Source organism: Phoenix dactylifera, chromosome 1 (assembly GCF_009389715.1).
Source record: "Phoenix dactylifera cultivar Barhee BC4 chromosome 1, palm_55x_up_171113_PBpolish2nd_filt_p, whole genome shotgun sequence".
NCBI lineage: Eukaryota > Viridiplantae > Streptophyta > Magnoliopsida > Arecales > Arecaceae > Phoenix > Phoenix dactylifera.
The window spans coordinates 17,509,098-17,531,421 of record NC_052392.1 but is presented as its reverse complement, the minus strand read 5'-3'; the positions used below and the strand labels follow the sequence as shown (position 1 = coordinate 17,531,421).

General features: G+C 39.6%; 2 protein-coding genes across 2 annotated transcripts in view; one reads left to right on the top strand and one right to left on the bottom strand.

Moving 5' to 3' along the window:
• The window catches only part of LOC103701454 (L-arabinokinase-like), a 39,630-nt gene extending 37,823 nt beyond the window's left edge, over positions 1 to 1,807 (top strand). Inside the window, exons 27-29 of the mRNA XM_008783501.4 lie at positions 681 to 752; positions 1,098 to 1,301; positions 1,555 to 1,807. Of these exons, the coding sequence (XP_008781723.2) occupies positions 681 to 752; positions 1,098 to 1,301; positions 1,555 to 1,686 (408 nt within the window). The 3' untranslated portion in view covers positions 1,687 to 1,807. The remainder of the gene's footprint in view (positions 1 to 680; positions 753 to 1,097; positions 1,302 to 1,554) is intronic.
• A 2,633-nt stretch (positions 1,808 to 4,440) lies between these two features.
• On the bottom strand, positions 4,441 to 21,835 carry LOC103701452 (26S proteasome non-ATPase regulatory subunit 1 homolog A-like). The gene is made up of 14 exons (XM_039128394.1): positions 21,557 to 21,835; positions 21,071 to 21,134; positions 20,846 to 20,951; positions 20,643 to 20,754; positions 20,396 to 20,564; positions 13,076 to 13,213; positions 12,639 to 12,997; positions 12,412 to 12,547; positions 12,053 to 12,301; positions 11,724 to 11,944; positions 11,129 to 11,387; positions 9,945 to 10,177; positions 9,368 to 9,857; positions 4,441 to 5,257 (listed from the first exon to the last, which is right to left on the bottom strand). Exons 1-14 carry the CDS (start codon positions 21,694 to 21,696, stop codon positions 4,934 to 4,936), a joined length of 3,000 nt encoding a protein of 999 aa, XP_038984322.1. The 5' UTR covers positions 21,697 to 21,835; the 3' UTR covers positions 4,441 to 4,933.
• Between the last annotated feature and the right edge of the window lie 489 nt (positions 21,836 to 22,324).

The following is a 22,324-nucleotide window of genomic DNA, read 5'->3' as shown; positions in this document are numbered from 1 at the left end:
ACCGAATATCAGTATTGCCCCCTGTACCATGTATCGATAATAAATGGGTACGGTATGTTCCATACCGTCTGGTTCGATACAGTATGGCAAATCTTGAGTTGAACTGTGGCAATATGCTATCTAACCTGCTAGTAAATTTCAATTTTCAAGGCAGGCTAGTGGATATTGCATGAATACCAGCAAAGACTTTGTTGTTCTTAGAAAAGCCTCATTTGGCATTGCTTGAAATTAAGGATATGATAGCAAACATAGAGTAAACTCTGGAATTTAGGGGGGAAAATAGTATGTGTACTGTTTCATTAAAAGCTGAATTAGATGTATTCCATAGTTGACAGATTTTTGCCTTTAATGAAACTACTCTGGATGAACCCAAAGATAATAGGCAAATTATTGCTAATATCAATATTTATCAGGTCTGAATTCAAGGAAACATAGTTATTTTTGTTATGGTAATACTCCAAGCATCTAAATGACCCTATGCTCTGAGGAGAATGTGTAATGGAAGGGCAAAGAGAATCAGTGTCTCCACTCTGTTTAGCTGTATATGTTCCTTTTAACATTTCTGGAAGAATTTTAGGTGCCATGTGCACTTGGCCTTTTTAAGTAAAGAGATTAATAATTGGTTTTCTTTATTACACTCTTTAATTGGCTGACAAATTGTTGTTTAATAATGCAACTAGGCATTTAAAGCACTATTAAGCGCAGGAACAACAGATGAGCAACTTCGTGCTCTTGGAGAACTCATGTATCAGGTATGCATGATTTAATTACTCTTTTCATCTTATGGGACCCTTTCCAGTATTTAGTGCCTGAACTATTCAGCATTAAACACTCATAAATTACTTAAAGAGGGTTTAATCTAAAATCTCTCTATTTTTTAGTGGAAGAGTACAGAATTTTTTTCTTTTTTACAGGAAAGGTGAACCCTCTTCATAACTCAATACCGGCAGCATTTTTTTGATAGGATACTGGCATTACTAATATCTAATAGCTCAAATCACTAATCTTAATAATCCATCTGTGGTGATTTTCTTTTTTTTTTCTCCTATTGCGTAGGTTCACTATTTTCTTCTAATTCTTTTACCTCCTTTCTGCAGTGCCATTACAGCTACAGTGACTGTGGACTAGGCTCATATGGGACAGATAAATTAGTTGCATTAGTGCAACAAGTGCAGCACCGTAAATCATCTCAACATGGAGGCGGGACTCTATTTGGTGCAAAAATTACTGGAGGTGGCTCAGGTGGCTCAGTTTGTGTTATTGGACGAAACTGTGTCCAAAGCAATGAAGAAATTCTGGAGGTTAATTTTCAACCTAAAATTTAGTTGTTTTATGCATACTCAGGAATATCAGCAAGTGTAAGTCTGTTAATTTGCAAGAGGCTTTCAAGACTTAGGATGCTTAGAACCTAACTTAAGTAGCATCAAGAGTCAATTAAGAGAGTCAATATAACATGTAAATTAACCACCATTCTTGAGTTGCATAGATATTTCAATTGAGAATTGCTGATTCGAGCTTAACTTTCAGTCTTACCATTCGGGTGGAATTTTGCAGATTCAACGGAGGTACAGAGATGCAACTGGCTACCTGCCATTTATCTTTGATGGTTCATCACCGGGTGCTGGAAAGTTTGGCTACCTAAAATTACGACGTCGGCCCCTACCAGATGTGCATCCAGAAGTTTAAGCTAGAATCAAGTGTAAGTCTTGATAGAATGTAGTCATGTTGGGCTGGCAGATTCATTGCCATTTATTTGTTTACCCTTTGTCATTTTTTTGACATAATAAAATGGAAACTATTGATCTGATGCCCAGGTGCAAGTAATTACTAGCATTTCGTAGAATCTACAAATTTGTGGTGTGATTGTCATTCTAATCATCTTGCTTTGTTATTTAACATGCTGAGTATAAAAAGTTAAGGCAGAAGTGAGAATGTTAGAATGTTTATCATTTCTTGGTTTGTCATAAGGTGCAATTCACATTAAGGGCCTGTTTGGAAAATTTAGCAGGATCGGGCTGGATTGCCTATGGAAATCAAGCTTGCTAGCATGCCTAATCTCATTTCATCTAAAGGCCTGTCCTAGTTTTTGCCTAAATCTCATATATGGGCCTAATAGACTCTAGGAGTCTTTTTTTCAGCTCCCACAAGATTTGGACTAGAGGGGGATGGGGATGATATAGAGAGTCTGTTTGGATATTCCTATAGTATTGGGCTGAAAATCCTATAAGAATCATGTTGGCCCATCTAGTTTGTATTTTCCAAGAGCTTATCCAAACCCAACCTTCATCCTAGCCTTTGGACTGCAAAAAGAAAAAAACAATCTATGGAGGGCTCTTTTTTCTTTCCATGGGATTTGGGTTGGGTGATATTTGGTTGATACAGGACCATGCTTAAATAGATGGCCCAATCTATAAATTCTATATGATTTTCAGTCCAATTCTGTAGGAATATCTAAATATGCCCTTAAATAGATTATGTAATTCATGATCCTACGGAAAATTTAGTCTAATGTTGTTGGATTTTCCAAACATACTCGATACTGATTTTCAGGCAAGCTTGGAGAAAATAATCATCATAGGGATTATAATTTTGACCAAGACTTAGAGATGTAAAGCTCTCAGCAGATTTTATTTATGAATTCAGAAGTTGAGCCAGATGGGTCTCCCTTGTCAGTTAGTTTTTTTTTTTTTTTTTTTTGGTACAACGGCTGCTCACACTGTTCTAATGTGAGTACAATCAACATAGACAGGCTCCCTTCTCATTTATCATTCTCTAGGTCTGAGGAAATCTCTGTGCATCATTAATAAACTTATCACAATTAGCGTTGATGTGAAGGTTACAAGCAGGTTGATCAACTGACGCTCATTAGTAGAATTGCTATGATCTGTTTTCCTTCGAACATACTAAAAAAAAATTTATAAAAAAGATCATAACCGCTGGCCATCAACAGAAGGCTGATCAGAAGCTGTTTGTTTCACATTTTGGAATAGCTAATTTTAGTGAAGCATATTAAAACAAAAATCAAAATGTGAGCAAGGTTCATCTCTAATGCTAATACAGAACAAGACTGCATTTCATATTGCTGTTTTTTTTTATCTCGGATTTCTGGCAACAGAAATATGGTCAGTAGTCGCTATCTTTTTCTTTTTAACTCAGTTTCCTCAAGGTCTTGAGACCTTGTCCAGCTGCTTGGTCTCCTTGCCAATAGTGTGCCACATAGGATCGAGCTGCCTCCTTAGGGTAAGCATCCATGGCCTCAAGCACTGCAGTTTGGACCCCCTTCATAGTAGGGGTCTTGGGACCCCACATCAATGACCACCGGCAAGTTGCGCTTGAGGTCAGCGAAGACTTGAACGTGGAAGCGAGGCCAAAGATGGAGACACTGGAGGAGAAGGCACTTGAGGATGCACTCAGCCTTGGTGAAGCCGATCACCGTTGCATGGGACAATCAGATGAGATAGAAATGGGCTTAGACTGAACTTCGAGTTAGGCCCAAAGGAGTTCAAACTAGATTTGGCCTTAAATTAAACTTTCATTTTTTTTTTGGGCCAAGTTCGATTCAGAGTCCGAATTTAAGCCTGAATCAATTTATTTTTGAATGATGTTATTTTAAAAAAATAAAAAACAAATTAAAATAAGTTTAGCTAAAAATAATATATCACGTATTATTTGCCTAATTTTTAACTAACTTATCTACTTGTGAAACAATATTATAAAATACTAAATTTCAATAGGATTTTTGCTGAGCTTTATTTTGCCCAAATGAATAATTCGGGCCAGACTCAGACCCGAGCTTAAACCAGACTCGGACTTAGATTATCTAAAAAAATTTGAGTCTAAGCCGAGAAGCCCTTAAATAATTTAAATTAATTTCAGATATGAGCAGCCCATCCCAGCCCACTTCGGTGGAGGCATCGGAGAGGCGGTAGGCTCAGTGACGGTGGAGGGAACGAGGTTGCGAGGGCAGCACTGGAATAGAGGGTGGTGAGGGCACCGAGGACGTCAAAAGGAGTCACATTCCTAATCTCAATGAATCTCTTCGACCATCAAGCTACTGCTAGGGAGGCGAGCTTGGGAAAGAGGCCAAATTGACGGGAGTCCAGAGTCGGGCCGCACGGAATAAACTAAAGTCTCACTTAAACAAAAATTAAAATAAAAATTTCACTTTCATTTTTTCATAAATAATGAAAGTTACTTTTATTGAAACTAGAAACGTAGCAACCCAACAAATATTTTTTGTTTTGGATTCCACATTCCTACTTCAGAATATATATATATATATATATATATATATATATATATATATATATATATATATATATCAAACAGTCCCTACGAAATTAGCTCTATGCATGCATGCAACGGTTCTACATTCAAACATGTATGCACTCTAATGCCATTGGCACAACATGAAAGCCACATGCAGTTGTGGACTGAAAGTTTTACCTTTGAGCAACCATCACTTGAACAGATAGATGATGCATGCTTGCAAACTGAAACTCCCCGCTTAACTACTACTAGTGGTTCAGCCACAATATTCCCAATACACGTGAAGCTTTGACCTAAAATTCTAACATCAATATGGATTTACCAACATAAAAGAGATTGCTGGCACTGGAAGGGAACAACTTTATCGTGTTTCGCAGTCTACGGTGGAGTTGATCCGACGGCAACACAGAGTGGGGCGCCATATCTGTTTGTAGAGTACATCTTTTTGCCAAAGCCCCAACGCTTTCGTCAAGCAGTCTCAGAGAGAGACCCAGCTCTCTCTCTATTGAATGTACATTTTTCCCTTCCCAACAAATTTCACACTAACTATCCAGGACAAAAAGGAAAAAAATTATGGGAGTACACAAAAAGAAACGAGTAAAAGAAGTTCAATCCCCACCCGGTCATGAACTCTATTCCAAATTGTGCGCAAGGCCATAAAACATCATGTGGTATACTCGAAAGGTTGTGGGGGCTGAGGCTCCTCATCCACAGCCATTGCTGAAGAACCAGATCCCTGCTGAGCTACAGTGGTGGTTCCAGCACTAGCTGCATGCGACGGTCCATCGGTAAGAGCAAGCACCTCGGCTTCAGTTGGCTGAAGATCCCTTAAAAGAACAAAACCAGAGGGTGCCAGCTTCACAGGCACATATCTGCTACCATCCAAAAATCTAATGTACTTCTCTTGAGCAGGGACGACCCTTGCTGGATTAGTCAGAATTTCAAAAGACGGCTCAGGCTCCACCTTCTTTTCCGAAGAGCTGTCCACCTGAGACAGCAATCATCAGGCGATATTTGTTACGCGAAAAATAGTCCATCATTGATGTAATAAACTATTAAGGCTATCCTTTGCTTAAGGGTAGAAAACAAAATAAATGAGATGCATCCACGTTCCAAGTACAGGAGGTGTGCCACGAGGACAGACTGGCATGCATGAGAGCATGGCCATAGCAATGATCCCAAATATGTCGCCCTCCTAGTCTAAAGGCATGTGATTTATCTACCACCATGCTATATGTGTCAAAGCAAGTGAACAAGCAGAAGGAAGCTGTCCTCGAATACAGCCTCAAGATTCAATCCTGCTTCAACTTGGGCAAAATCCCCTTTTATACTCGAGACATAAATCAGCACACTTCAAACAACATATTCCATATTTAGATAAATGGTAACAAAGCCAGCCAATTTCAGAGTTTGCTTGAAGAATATCACTAGTCGACCACTAAAATTAAAAGGTTGCTTTAAAAAGAATTACCCATCATGATATGTGATAAATGGAAAAGAGCGACCCAAGGCATGAGGCTCCCCTCCCATTGCAGCATCTGGGGAGGGTAGAGTTGGGCATCGGGCCGTGCCGGGCCGGCCCGGCCCAGGCCCAAGGTCTAAACAGGCCGTGCCTGGCCCGGCCCGCTTATGAAGCGGGCCGTGCCGGCACGGCCCGTCTCGGGCGCAAAAGGAAGCCCGGCCCGGCCCCAGGCCCGTCTATTGGCGGGCCGGGCCGGGCACGACACGGCACGCCACGGGCCGTGCCAGGCACGGCCCGTAACGGGCGCAAACGGGCCGTGCCAGGCACGGCCCGTCTGGAGAGGGGGGAGGAAAATAGCCGTTTCCAACGGCTATTTTGGGAAAATGACCTTTTTACCCCTCCCAACAGTCCAATAACGGCTGAATTGAGGGGTATTTTGGAAAAAAAAATTTGGGGCTTCTATAAATAGCCTTTTCCTCCCTCATTCTCACCACACCAAACCAACTATTCTCTCCTTCTCTACTACTATTATTTCTCTCTTCTAAAGTGCTCTTCTAGCAATTTAATTTTTAGTTTGCATTTAGCAAGTGTTCAAGTGCTACACAAGAGGAGGTTCCTGTTGAGAAGAGAAGGTCACTCCTGTTGAGAGCACAAGAGGAAGCTCAGAATCTCGGCTCTGCAGCTCTGCCTCTGCCCTCCGACCCTCTACTCAATTCCTCCAATCCTCCTTGTGGTTAGTTTTTATTTTTTGAATTCATCAATTTAGATATGTCATCTTTTGAGGAAAGTCAGTTTGGCATTCCTCCTGTTTCTGAGGGAGAAGAAACTAATCCCCAACCCCATGTTCCTAGTTCCTCTAGAACTAGTGAACCGAGTGAAGATCAAACCTCTTCTCGTAAGAGGACTAGTGATGTATGGAATGAATTTGATAGAGTTATGGTTGATGGAGTCTGGAAAGCTAAATGTAAAAAATGTGCCAAACTTTATAGTTGTAGTAGTAGTGGGGGAACAGGGCATTTAAAAAGACATCAAAAGAGTCATAGGATGCATGATTCTCATGTTCAAACTCAAAGTATCCTTAATATACAAGGGGGATTACTTGTAGGTAATTTTGCATATAATCATGAAAATCAAAGAAAAGCACTTGTAAAATGGATAGTTAAGGATGAATTACCTTTTAGTTTATGTGAATCTTTTAATTTTGAAGAATATGTTCAATTAAACCTACAACCTGCTTACAAAAGAACTAGTAGGCGTACATTTAGAAGAGTAGCTATGACTAACTTTTTAGCAATGAAACAAAGTTTAATTGAAACACTTTCTACTTTAAATGTAAAAATTTCATTAACTTCTGATATTTGGTCAGCATCTATAGGTAGTAATTGTTTTATTGCCATTACTGCTCATTATATTGATAATGATTGGCAATTAAATAAACGTATTCTTGCTTTTCGTGCTTTTGATTTTCCACATTCTGGGCGACAAATTTCAAATATCATTTATCAAACTGCATGTTCATATAATATTAATGATAAAATTATGTCTATTACTTTTGATAATGCATCTAATAATAATTCTGCTGTTGCATTATTAAAAGACTCATTACATCCCATGTTAGATGGAAATTTATTGCATATTAGATGTGCATGTCATATCTTAAATCTTTCTGTTCAAGCTGGCATGGGTATGATTCAAGATGTGATTGGTAAAATTAGAAATGCAGTTTCTTTTATTCATGCTTCAAGATCAAGACTTCAAGAATTTAAGGAACTATGTATAAATCATAGTAAACGTTTTAAAAAATTTAAACTTGATGTAATTACTCGTTGGAACTCAACATATAGCATGATACATGATGCATACCCATATAGAAACTTATTAAGTGCATATATTAATGATCGTGGATTAGGCTTTACATTGACTGAAACTGATTGGAATAAAGAAAAAATTTTGGAAGATTTTTTGCTTAGTTTTTATAATGCTACCAATGTTCTTTCTGGTATTTATTATCCAACTTCATGTTCATTTTTACAACAAGCATATATAATTAGTCAAAAATTTTTAGAACATAGATATGATGATGTTTTAATGCCTATTATTGACCTAATGGAATCTAAATGGAATGAGTATTGGGACAAGATATGTCCTATGCATAACTTAGCTGCTGTATTTGATCCTAGAGTTAAATTAAATGGCGTGCTAATTTTACTTGATGCATACTGTGAAAATATGATTAAAGATCCTGAACCTGCTAAAAATGAGGTAAAACAACTTCTTTATGATATTTATGCTATATATGATGAAAAAATTCGTGGATCTAGAACACAAATACAAACCTCTATTCCTTCTTCTAGTAGTTCTCGTTCGTCATCTATTTTTTCATTCATTGCACAGAGAAGACACACACATGCTTCAAGTTTATCTTCATCTTCTTCATCTTTAAGTAGTGAACTAGAATTTTATTTACGAAATGATCTTCAGTCTGCATATGATGAAAATCAAATAGAGAATCTAGATGTATTATCTTGGTGGAAGAGTGTTAGAAATCAATATCCTGTTATGTCTGCAATTGCACGCGATATTTTAGCTGTGCCGATGTCCACGGTAGCATCGGAATCCGCTTTTAGTGCAGGTCGGCGTGTTCTTGACGAAAAGAGAAGTAGGATGACGGGCGAAACGGTGGAGATGCTTCTCTGCTTCAAAGATTGGTTGGATGCTGAGGCAAGACTTCAAGATAAAGGTGGACATAATACAACATCCTCTGATGATGATGATACGAACACTACTGAAGACTGAAGAGTGAATACTGATTCACTGAATCACTGATGATTAGTAAGATTTCTTAATTTTTTATAATTGTACATTTTTATTGTATTCTGGAGGTCAGACCAAGGTCCAAACCTCGGCCCTTTCTTATTGTATTCTGGAGGTCAGACCAAGGTCCAAACCTCCCTTCATGTACCATTTTGATTTAAATTAATAAACTGGTAGGGGTCTATGCCAAACTCCCCACCATTAAGGTGGCTTTATATTCATAAATCCTTAGTTTTCAATATTTATTAATTTATTAAAAAAATTTATAAAGCATTAATTTTTATCGGGCCGGGCCGGGCCCAGGCCCGGACCGTACCAGGCCCGCGGGCCAGCCCGGCCCAGGCCCTTATGGGCCGTGCCGGGCTGGCCCGCGGGCCGTGCCGTGCTTGGCCCGCGGGCCTAGAGCGGGCCGTGCCGGCCCAAGCCCGAAGCGGGCCGTGCCGGGCTCGGCCCGCGGGCCAGTAACCTGTGACCCAGCACGGCCCCCTTAAATGGGCCGTGCCCGGCACGGCCCAGCACTGTAGCTATCGGGCCGTGCCAGGCACGGCCCGCTTCGTGCCGGGCCCTGGGCGGCCCGGCCCAGTGCCCAACTCTAGGGGAGGGTCACATTTCCTTAACCCCACATGAAGAGGGAAGTTTCTATGTTTCAAGCCCCTAATACTAAGGTCACAATAGAGCAACCTTACCATTGTGCCAAGGCCCGCCCTCATGATATGTGAATGCAATTCTATTAAATCATTACTACAAATTAAAAAAGACAGCTGCTGTCTTGAGCAAAATTTTGGCAAGATTGATGAAGCTGTAATTGAAATTGAAAATTACCTGCATCACATCGGCATCCTTCTCAGAAGATTTAGGACCCTTTTCACTGGATGACTTCTCAGAACTAGCTTTATGTTCTGCATCTTTCTTTGCTTTTGATTTTGCTTTTGCAGTTGTTGATAAAATAGCAGTGGGTAACTTGACAGCTGAAGTTGATGTGGGAGGTGTGGTTGGGCGTGGATACTCAAATAGGGAAGCCTTGGCATTTGATAAGAACTCAAATCTTGGAACTTTCAGATCATAATTGAGTCCAATGAAGGCAGTGGGAGAGAAAGAGAGGCTTATGAAATAGAGAAGGGGATACCAATACCAAAATTGGCTGAACACTGCAAGCCCAACAACTGCTGTGATTTTATCATGCTTAGTTTTGGATAGCAGCTTAATTGTCACATTCCTTCCACCAGCATCAAGAATTCCAGAGGCCAATATGGCACCCATCTTGCTCATTGTGTCTTCATGTTTATCGAGAATTATTTTCTCGAGCTGTCGCCTAGACACATTGATAACAGAAGCAGATGAATCAAACCAATTATCTAACTCGTATATAACATAATCTGAATACAGCAAAAAGGTATACCTGAATGTCCCCACACGGGCATCACAGGATTCATTAGTCTGGATCATAACCATAGCCATCGCTATGAGGGCTCCCTGACGAACAAAGTCAACAACATCTGATGTAAGAGGCTCCAGCAAAGAAATGGCTTCACTCAACCCAGTACCTGCACAGGAAATGCCTACTGCTAGAGCTGCACCATACCGGACGTGGGGATTGTAAGATTCAGAGAGCAGGGAAACAATTCTTGGTGTCTGCAAGGCCATAAGAAATCAAGAACAATAATTACTGCACGAAACCTTTCCGTAGCTTCCTATTATTATCATTTTTCTCAATTATTTAAAAAAGGGGGACTTAATGGCGTCACCACTACCACGAAATAAGGGAGAATGAAAAATCAAACCACTTATGCCTAAATGTACGGAGAAATAAGTATTTCAATGATGGATGTATATTAACCAAGTAAATAAAGGTACAGAAACTAACACCACGCAGCCCAAATTATTTTTCTTGGCATATCAGCATTTAATTCCTGATAACAGATTTTTTAAATGTCTACACAGACTAGGGGGTGACAATTTCTTAGCTAGACCCACCAACCTGACTATAAACAGGTTGGGTATAGGTTAGCCCTCCAACCTGAAAGGTTGCCATGGGTTGAACTTCTAAATCCCCCTTCAAACCCTTAAGATAGTATTTGTCGGGCAGTGGGCTCCTGCCTTTGTCAAGGATTGATCAGGATTATTATTAGGAAGGCTACAAAATTTTCAAACAATGAATAAAATGCCCAGAAGAGAAAAATGGAGGGTACAGCAACTTCAGGATTTATCACTTCTCATTCACTTTATTTCTGCTACCCTCGATCTTCTATTTTTGACTCCATTTTGTTTCATTTATTAATCAGGTTTGCAGGTCGAGTAAGTGGCTTGCTGGCCCATAAAAAAAATAAGTGTGCCGAATATGGGTATATTATTTTTTAACGGATAAATAAATGGTCAGGTATGGTGATTCTGCTAATTCCTTTTGACAGATTTGAGGGATTCTTGACCCGACTCAACCCGATTCACTGCCACCCTAACATTGACTGTCTATGGTGATTCTGCTAATTCCTTTTGCAAGGTGGAAATGGAGTTTAAAGATAAAACGCCAGCCCCATCAAATGAAGATGTCAATTCAACTATAAAATTCAGCATTCGCAAACTGACCTGCTCAGGTTCCGAATATAAGACAAATCCAAGGGCTAGAACAGCTGTTCTCCGTACATCATCGCTGACATCTGATACAGCGAAATGCAGCAACTGGTGGATGGCTTTGTTGTTTGATGTACCCCTGTAGGCCAAAGCCAAAGCATACATACCACCATAACGAAGTATAGGATCTTGATCTCTAGTCATTTGTTCTATCAAAGTATCAGCTTCTTCTTCCCTTCCATAGACCGTCAATGCAATTCCCAGTGCCAAACCCCTGGAAAAAGGTGAATCAACAAATAAACATGAGCACGAGAATTGAACATAAGCAGCTTCAAATTATGCTCTAAGTCCGCATCATAGTTTCAAATTACAAGAATGATGTGTTCTTCATAAGAATGCAACTCTTAAAGACCTGTGTAAGAAGAATGTTGCCTTTTTTCTTTATCAGGAAATGCTGACAGCATTGTACTATAGCATTAACATATTATGAGATGATATGGTGTTTATTCATCCACTCCAAACAACATCAGCTCATAAAAAATTTGAATAATCCACTTCAATGCAACATAAATGGTAGGCTTTATGCCTGACGGCTTAAGATTATGTTTACCTAATGATCTTTTCGTGTTGTGTATCATGTGCGTAAGCAAGCATCTCACTTGCTTTCTCACTTGCAGTCCCAACCATAAGTAATCCCATGCTGATACCAGCAGCTTCACCAGCCACAGCACTGTCGGTATAAAGGACATTCTTTACATCCTCATATATCTCCTCATCTGCTGTCCCTAGAGCTGCCAATCCCAAACCCAAGCATGCCCCATGCTGGATAACCTGCACAATACAAATCAGTTTGCAAGGTTATGAAAGTTCAGAGCTTTAGAGATCTATAGTTTAAAAAATCATAACAGCCTGTACTGATCTGCAAAAGGAAAAAAGCACCTCAGCACTAGTATTACGGAGGCTCTCACGAAGGAATTGTTTGATGCCTTCGCCATGATTGGCATGAATCAAGCCTAGAGCATAAAGGGCACCACCTTCTGAGTATGGACTGCCACCTCCCACGGCACCACTCTGAGGTAGGTATGGTGCCATCAGAGACCTACCCTGCTGAAGGTGGCCCCTGTGGATAACCCCTAATCCAGCAGTAGCACTAAACTTAGCCCAGTTTGTTGCTCTACTTAACCATTCCTGCCAAGTGATGACATGAACAGTTTATGAACAGTAACTATTAGAAGAAACATGCCAGCAAGAACAAGAATAGGCACACGTTACCAAAAATTAATATACTTGATGCATACCAGGTTTTCTCTAAGAAATGTGTCCACAGTTGTTCCTGCATGCATTATTGCATTAGCACATATAGTTGCACTATGGCATACACTGTTCCTCATTTCCACAGCCTGTTTTGTTGTCTTCAGAATCAAAAGATCCGACCTATAAGCAAAAAAAAAAAAAGCATTTATTTTCAGTAGTTAAGCCTATGAAAGGGTGGGTATCAAGATTGTGGGCAAATCATGCACCAAACCTGTTGTGGCTGTATAAGAATTGTAATGTCAGCTGTATTGATGTCTCTCCTGACAAAATTCCTTTTATTTTCACAAGCTTATCAGCATATGCAACTTCAATTGGATCCATGCTATGTGCACTACCATTTGGAGTATGAGAACCTTCGGCCATGTGAACATCTTCTGTTGTAGCCGTTGTATCGTCTGTGCTTGCATTTCCATTTTGGGAACTTGGTAGAGTGGATCCATGGTCAGGGTTTACACGATTTAAAGCTTGAGACTTTGAGTCTGGCAGAAGATTTCTCACATTTAGCAGGAAGGCTTGATGTTCATTTTCCACCAAATCAAAGGCAATCTGAAATGCCAGGAGAGCATCGTCCTGAAATTTACATATGACAACACTGCATTACTTTTGATAAACAAGAAAGCAAAACATTTAGAAAATAAAGCAAAGTACCTTACTGCCAGATAGCATAAGTTTTTCCAAAATGCTTGCCACAGCTTCTGGTTCATTTAAAAACATGAGACATTGGCATATGCTCAAGTAGTCAGGAGAAGGCAATCTTTGATATATTTTAACTAGAAGATGGAGAACCTGTGATCACAATAAAGAGGAGAATGAGATTATTTATTATTTCCATTGCTAAAAACAAGATGGACCCTTAAGCTATGTTGCTTGAAGTTTGGTATTCTGGGTATTGAACACTTGAATGTCAATAGGTTGAAATGTTTATAGCAAATAGTAACAACTAAAAGATAAATCGAGTATAAATGATAGGCATCTATGATCGATTATGTGACAATATAATTAACTCATAAAAGAAACATGCTTTATAGGCATTAGTTATCCAACAAACGTTAATCCATATTAGTTTGTGGCAACATATGTCTTTTTTCTGTTTGATGAAACAGTAGGCACAAAGTGCCTCAAGAGTTTTACTGAGAAGTTGCAAAAGGTTAGAAAAAAGGAAGCAAGAAAGAAAAGCATGGAAAAGGAAAGAGTGTGGTTCCAGTGACAGTGGAACCACCTCATTTCATGCAGTTTTCCTGAAGAAAAAGTCAGACATCAATTTTCAGGTGACAGTGGAACATATTCTTAGAATTCTTGAATCTTTTGGTGTTCTATATACAGGATTCAAGAATTTTTTACAATAAAATCACAATTCTTTGCCTTATAATATCGATGATCCTTGCGAGATAATGATGTGAGCTGACATGTGCCTAGCAAGAATATGTTCGGTGAGCAACATGCTCTCTTGAGTTTCTTTCGCCCTCTAAAAGACACAGTCAAAAACATGCAAAGAGTATGTGAAGCAAGTATCAGCATGAACTAATCAGACAACTAGACAAATGAACCAACCAATTTTCAGACTTCAGTTGGTGAGCAAGTTGTCCCCGCCAGTATCTTGCTAAAGTTTTCTTTTCCACTTACATATAAAGATAAACAGCCCAACTAAACACTACGAAACTTGCAAAGTCTATTAAGACAAATATGAGGCTCAGTACTTGGTCAATTTACCTCGAGCCTTGGAGCATGGAAGAATGTTACATCAGCACCAGCTATAAACAAGTGGAGAATAAAAACCAAAAACAGAAAGTGAATAACACAGGAGAATTTTGTTACAAACTTTGATAGGCTGCTTTGCAGCTGCCTATATGCTGCATTGTTCAATCTTGCAACATGTAACATGCGCTTAGTTTAAACATTCCATCCACCGTTTGACAATAGAAAAAAATCTTTCTTTCACATCTGCCCTTTTCATCTATGGTCAGCTCGCTAGAGCTGGACATGTCTGATGCATGTCACCCAGCCAATGCGAAGGCCATGCAGCCTGCTCCTAGAGAAACAGAAGAGGCAGACTCTCTCTTAGGGATGATCCGAGAAGGTTGTTTGGGAATATACAAAGGTGGAGCTGTACTAAAGGGTGGAGTTATAACCCCAAGCACTGCTATTATGTATAGAGAGAAGGAATGGTTGGCTAATCATACTAATGCACTTCCTCTTATCTACCTTGAGATCATTTAGTAGTCTTTGTGCCCCGTTAAAATGAAAACAAGCATGCTTTTGGTGAAACAGTTATCACAGTATCTAAGATGATGCACAGACAATGAGGCTAGCAGATATCCATCAAATTAGGCATGTTCAAGGATAGTGGAAATGTCTCCCACAAAACAAGGACTTCACCACAATTAATCCATATCATAAAAAGCTCAAATTAAACCAGGATTGAAGACAACATAAAACATAACCAAGAACTAGTTAAAAGGATTACAAACAAGTGATTGAAGAAGAAAAGGAAGACTGCCTGAAGAATCTCAGATTCTTTTTATGAAATTTCCAGATCCATTCTCCTTTGGCAATAGCAAATCCATTCTCCATGGAATGACATCTCCAAGTTACTTCATCATCTATTGAAAGTAAATCTTTTAACAATGATTGCAAGAGCAAGACCATCCTGAGAGTAAGATAAATCGCTCGTAACAGCTTGAAACTGCAACAATCTAGCATACACATGCGCCAAGTTGCAGAGGTTACTCCACTCTATTTAATCTATTGAAAATCTGATTTCTTATATGATTGCCAAATCTATTTGCCATTCTATACACCTAGTAAAGTGTAAAATCCACTAGTTTTCCGTAACTATTAGACCAATCCTAGTGAAGATTATAAAAGAATAACAGACTTACAATAATGAATAATACACATCTTGACTCATGACATTAAAACAATATACCAGTCAACTCACATAACGGCCAAAATAGAGGAGACAACCAAATGTTACTAAAATACAGCCAGATACACAGCTCTACTGCCTTCAGGGCATTGTAAACAAACAAATTGGTAGCATAGTCTGAAGTATCAAGGTATGGGCCCGTACAGCTCACTAGCCAATAAGGACATATCATGGGACAACCCCATACTTACAAAGGGTATCTGCCAACAAAGCTGGTATACTTTGTCCGAGCACTCAATAAAAAGCCGAAAGGCTTCGCATTTACTAACTTAGTATGGGCCATATGGATTAATACCAGAATCCTTGATTCATAGATGGTATTTCTTTTTCTTCTAGGCCACTGATGTTATCTCACCATACCATGCAAATGGGCATTACCATAAATTCATGACTTGTGCTCAATCCACTCTTACTCATGCATCAACATAATCCGCAATCACATGCCATGGACCTTGGTTTTGTATTGAATCCCTAGAACTGACTAATAGAAGCTTGAATAGATTCTGTCACTTGTCCCAAACGATATTTCATAGGTAAGCAGGGACAAATATCCCTCTACCGCGCAAATGATTCCCTAAAGCAACTGCATTTGTATCTGGTATACAACAAATATGGGGCGATTCACATCTGACTCCTCACTTACCACATGAATCCATTTAATTATTTTTGAACAATATCGAGTATGGTAAGGATTCAGTCCAAATACTTCTAGACACATCCCAAGTACTTTGACAAGTCAAGTTGGGTAGCCACAACTTCTGATCCATGATCCAATAGAATAAATAAATCCCCTATAACCTATTAGCAGCAGCAATGGTGAAGGAAAGTGTTGATTCTTTTTTTTTCTTCCTCCCATTTTCTACTTCTCCTCCTCCCATGTATTTACTTATTTCTTCTTGCAACTTACATTCTTACCATATTTTATCTGTTTGACACTTGTGGGTACCATATTTCATACCGGACGGTTTTTCAGTGAAAAGCTTCCGGTACCGGATCCCACGCTAATCCGGTACCAGTCCCAGCCCGAACTGGTTCGTACCCGCCCGTACCGACCGGTACGGGCCGGTACGGCATACCCTGATTTCAATTATTATCTTTCATTTCCTTCTTGGAGTTAAACAAGATCAAATAGTATATGTTTCCTCATATCATTTAAATCATATGTCACAAATGCTGCACATAACCTTTGGTTTTCCCTAGATGTTGTTTTTATTTTTATAAAATATTCCTCCATTCTAACATCAAATGGTGGATCATCCAATTTCTATTACTACTTAAACTTCTAAGCCACCTACAAGGCTGCAACACTAAACACATTCCTTCAGTCCTTCCTCTTAAGCAAATTTGCTCCGTCTCTTTAAATCACACATTGTTCAGCCATTAAATGTCACAATAACTATCAAATTATCAATCTCTTTAATAACTTATTCACCGGATAGTCACCACCAAGTATGCAAGTCATTGCCCAAGGAATTTGTTAATTACAGAGCAAAACGAAAGCAACTAAATTATAACTGAAGATGAACTTGAGAGTATTTTCTTAAATTAGCAATTTAGTTCAAAAGCAGATTATATTAGTAGCAGTTTGGTTGCATGATCAAAAAAAGGGGAAGCCAAAGAGAAATATGATGCAATTTGTCAAATGAAGTGTTAAGATATTCATTCTCTTGCAATATCTGTCCAAGTTGGAGACAAGAACCAAAATGTGGGATAAAAGGCATAGAAGAATCCAGGTAATGAAACAGACTAAAGGTCAAGATCATTAGACATGAGTTCGCTTAGAGCAATATTCATGCTCAGATAGCATGTTTCCAAAAGCACTAGAGACTCTCACTACGATGCCCAACATAGTGAACTAGGTTACAAAGTGAAATCAGCATTATTTCGCATTACTCGTTTCACACTATATTATTTGCTTTTAACTTTAATCTCTGATTGCTCCAACTCTGTAAACACATCCTCATTCTTTTGAAAGACGACCACTAAATTGTTAGTAATGATGTCAATGGCTCCCTCGGAGATGACTATTGCAAGGCCACACTTGTGTGGATTTAATCCAAGGTGCCTTTTGTATGACAATGAATAATTGAGAACTTCAACAAACAATTCTTCCATTTGCATAATTCTTAAACTCTAGCTTGCATGTCATTATCCAATTCAGAAAATTTCCCAGCGTACATCAGTTCCTGCTTCTTCATTTGATCATGATGAATGTGCCAGAAATATGTTGAATACAATTCTTTATTTACTTTTCCAAATATTGTAGTTCCATATGTTATAGTTCAGGCACTTCCACATCCTCAATATCCTCGTCCATCATCAACGGCAAACCATGTTGATGAACTACAAACTCCAGTCTTCTACCATCTATTACCGCTACTAGAAATAAAAACCTCTGAAGGAACCCAACCATTGTGAAACCCCTAGATTCAGACAAATAACTAGTTCATCATCCAATTTGCTTTGATTTGATAACACAACCATCAAGCAAATTACCATTGCTAGACTTCAACTATGTGCAAGACCATGACATATATAAACCTGAAACAAAAGTCCGCTGTACCGGGTTTGGTAGGCATACCGGTTGCCTACCGGACCGGTATGGTTCCAGTTCATACCGAAATCAGGCGGTACGAACCGGAAGAGCACCGCCAGAGCCGAGAAAGAAGAAGAGAACGAGAAAGAAAAGTCAGCAACTAATATGCCAACTTCACTTAAAACCCCCAAATTAAAAAGCCACGGCTGCGTCTCCTGTTTCTTTCGAAACAGGGGGTACGGCCGTGGCCTCCGCCTCCGCCGTGCCCCCGCGGGTTCTCCCACCCCCCGTCGGGCTTCGCCGCCCCTCCAGGCCTCCGCTACCCCTCCGCGGCTCTCCGATGGCGGCCACAGGTGGTCTCCCTCCCTCTCTTCCCCGCGCTCCCTCTTTTTCTCTGTCTTCTTCGTCTCCGGCACGGAACCGGCCTGTACCGGTTTTCATGGCTCCAGCGTACTGGTAGCTGGCCGGACCGGTTCGGCATACCATGCCTGAAACTAATACATGCCATATAACTAACTCAGAAAATATTACATACATGCTATTTAGCGGACGGCGGCTGATAATGACAAGCTGAGGACCTTAGCATCTTCAATCATCACACTAGTACTAGAAAACTAACAATTAATTAGGAATCAGGATGATGCAATGCACCTATGCATGCCATCTAAAGAAGATACAACCGTCATTTGTAGTAGATTGATTTTGTGAGATACTTCAAAGCTAACTCCTTGAGGATGTCATAAAAGCTATCTCAAACAAAGCCAACTCAGATTTTTAGGTCAAACTCTTTGCACTCTTCATCAACCAGTGATGTTGTTCTCAAGTAAAAGCAAGATGAAAAATATATGATCTCATGTATGCAAAGAAAATATTTTTATATATAACAGAAAATACTTAGAAAAATACTTCGTACATACATAACCCACCAAACCTTTATTTGAAGAACAACTCATTCTATCACAAATCACCAAGCAAAAAATCCTAACATTTTTTATGAGCTATTTCAATGTGTCTCCAACCAATTTACTGCTTTAAGAATCTTGAGCACATATTCACCCACAAAATTTTGAAATTCCAAGAACAAGTTAATCTTGAGTTAATCATCAAGAGACTTTCTTCACATAAAGAATTATATCGTTCTCAACATCTTCTATGAAGATGCTATATGGTCACAACACCCTTCTTTAAGAATAAACCATATCTCTGAAATAATGCAAAATACTACTTGCAGAATCCCAAAACATGTTCCCCCAAAATCCTAATGGATTATATATTCATTTCATTCAAAAGTAAGGTACAATAAAGAAATAAGTGATTGTACTTGAACACACATAATCAGTTTATGAAAAAAAATATCAAGAGTAAAATACTAGTTCTCTTTATGCCTTCTAATGGTGAACTTCCCATTGTCATCTATAAAAGTTCAATAAATCATTGTACACCATATCAAGTCTTATGACATACATATACTAGATATTTGACTTTTCATTGAACTTATGATGATCCTCTCAATTTCAGAAATTAAATCTACTAATAGATCCCTCAAGATGTTATTGAGTAGATACCCATAACTTAGTTGCCTAAAGTAGGAGTTAGTGCAAGAGCAAGGAAGCGGATACTTTAGAAACACTTTCAGTAAGGAAGCATTTGGGAAATGGACTGGCTACAAAGACCTATAATGCTCTCTATTACAAACTTTAAATCGACAAATAGATCCCCTAGATGTTATTGAGTAGATATCCATCAAAACTAAAAGAAAGCAAGCTCTTGCAAGTTATATTGATATGTCAAAGTTAAGCATATCTTGCCTAGAAAATGCACATTAGGTTGTACCATTTTTATCTTTTTTTTTTTTTTGAGAACACATTGGTTATGTCCCACCAGTCCGGTTTGAACTGCAGGCCTCTCACTTGGAGGTTTTGTCATTTTCATATGCTAGAAAACAAGCCTTTTGAAACAAATAGGATATTTAGAAAGCCAATGGTAGCATGGTAAGTGTTTGTTTAGTGAGATTACGACTATTTTCATAAAAAAGATAAATATAGGCACGTTGTTTGCTAATAAAGCATCTGTTGAGAACAAGGTTCATAGTCCATAGTTTGGTACCCCATACAGATACCCAATTGGTATAGTGCCAATACAGTCCAATTCTTGGTACCAACACTTGGTATGAGGGGCATACCAAATATCAATTCGCTACCAATACGAGTCAATACGCCCAATACGAACTCATAAGGTCCAGCACTGCAAACCATGGTTGAGAACAATTACCTCCATTGCATAGTCATTTCACTCATCATAATCATATACACTGATTGTTTACTATTTGTTTAAGATGCAGATGTCTTTTCAACTCTCAAGTCAATATTGTTAAGTGAACAAAGTATAGCAAACACAGTTAGATGTGTCAAAAACCTTTCGTCTTTCTTTCTAATTCTTTGTCGCTAAAGACCCTTATCTAATCATTAAAGCAAATGGCAAAGTTTGATTGCAAAAATATCCTTACCTCGCAGCGGTATTCTCTATGGTTTACAAAAGAGTGGGAAAGATTGATGCAATATGAGAGCGCCCCTTGAACATTATCGCTGTGACTAATTGCTTCCTCTAGCTTGTCTAGTCTTCTACATTCAACAGCCATTCCCATGGCTTGTTGATATTTGCCATCCAAAATACACCTAAATTAAGAAAACATAATAATATTTGGCATGATATAACAGTTAAAGTGGTCCAAAAGAAGTAATCTATGGGCGTACTTGTTCAACATTCTCTCCACTATAGCCTCCAATCGTGGATCCACCTTTTCTTCCTCTTCACTTGGTTTTGTAGTCTTGGACCTAAGACTGGCGTATTCATCTAGTGCCTTAGCTGATCCAAGCAGGAAGAAAAATATATCAGAACCAGAGCCAATCAAAAGAGAAACCAAATAACTATCAAAAAAATGAAAAGAATTTCATACCAAGAAGAGTATGAGCATAATCGGAATCCTCAGAGACATCAAACAAGGGACCAGCACCAAGTGCATATGTTAATGAGTCGTTGAGCTCTCCGAGGTAGTAAAAGACCTCCGCAAAATAACCACCAATCACATAACATTTCAGAAAATCTCACAGCTGTGATCTATATATTACATGTTCTGAACTCAAAACAGAGGCATCCAAAGAAAAATAAAACAAAATACAACCTTGGAAACGACCAATGCAGCAAGTTGCCTCTGATCAAACTCCTCGTCTTCATATAAACTTTCACTGCACAGCACAGGGCACAATCAGTAAAATCTATACATTCTTTGCCAAGAAGCCGGGAAAGTTAATGAGATTCTTGACAGAAGATGTCGATTGATGAAACTTTGGACTTCTTCCAACAAAAACAAAATGAAAGATCGAATCTACACGACAAAAGATCAAATCTTGCAATAGGTCGCGAGATTATCTGCCACCCGTGCCCCCGGTCCACAAACCTCTCTAGGGTTTACGCCAAAATCTAACATGGGTGCTCTCAATTGTGCAATAAAATTACCCCAACCACAAGAAACCAAGCGAAGCCTCCCAACCAACCAATCAAGAAACCCTAACTATCCCAAAAAAAGAAACACGGCAACTAGCTAGAAAGCAGGAGGAAAGAGAAGGACAAAGCAAGGATTTAGGGTTAGGGTTAGGGTGGCGCTCACATGGTGGGGACGCTGGTGGAGATCTCGGGCCAAAAGAGTGGGACGAGGGAGTTGAGCTTGTCGAGGGCGTGTAGCTTGAGCGCCGGGTGCGGCTCATGAAGCATCGCCAGGAGGCCACTCGCGGAGCTCACCACCGCCATCTCCTGCTTCTCTCGTCGCCGTCGGCTGCCGGCGGCGCCTCCCCTCTCTTCTCTTCTTCTTGGTCGCTCCGAAAGGAGGGGCGAGGGAGGGAGGGAGAGAGAGAATTGCCCTACTTGGCGACGCAGCAATCTATATCAGAGGACGGGGGCCGTGGCGATGCCCTTAACGCCCACGGGGCATCCTGGCGTCTTACGGACGGGCCGGACCGGCCGATAAACCGGAAGGGGGTCGGGACCGGCTTTCGTTATCCGGTCTAAATATTGGTTCAGCCGATGAACAGATTTTCGGATTATTCACCGTAGGTGTAGGCTTCGTCACCAAAACCACGATGCCAAGCTAGTGGCGGCAGAAGATCAACAGATCTTCAACTTATCTATGGTGTACATCGAGCTTAGAGCCGCATGGAAGGACATTTCTTATGCCAAGTAATTACTAGGCGCGGACCATCTCCTCCTCAATGGGAATTTGGCCAAAGTAATTGAGTGAATCCAAGATCGAAATATGTAGACAAGGATCGACCGCTGCTCCACGATATTTGTAGATTACTAAGAGAGTATGGTTCCCACCAGGCCACGCACGTCTAAAAGGAGGCAAACAGTGTCGCTGACTGGGTTGCTTTATTTGCGA

Coding starts and splice junctions, on each gene's coding strand:
- LOC103701452 (XM_039128394.1), bottom strand. CDS start 21,696: ATGGCGGTGGTGAGCTCCGCGAGTGGCCTCCTGGCGATGCTTCATGAG. Junction 21,135..21,556: donor TCCACCAGCGTCCCCACCAT/GTGAGCGCCACC, acceptor TGTGCTGTGCAG/TGAAAGTTTATATGAAGACG. Junction 11,945..12,052: donor TCCGTAATACTAGTGCTGAG/GTGCTTTTTTCC, acceptor TGTATTGTGCAG/GTTATCCAGCATGGGGCATG.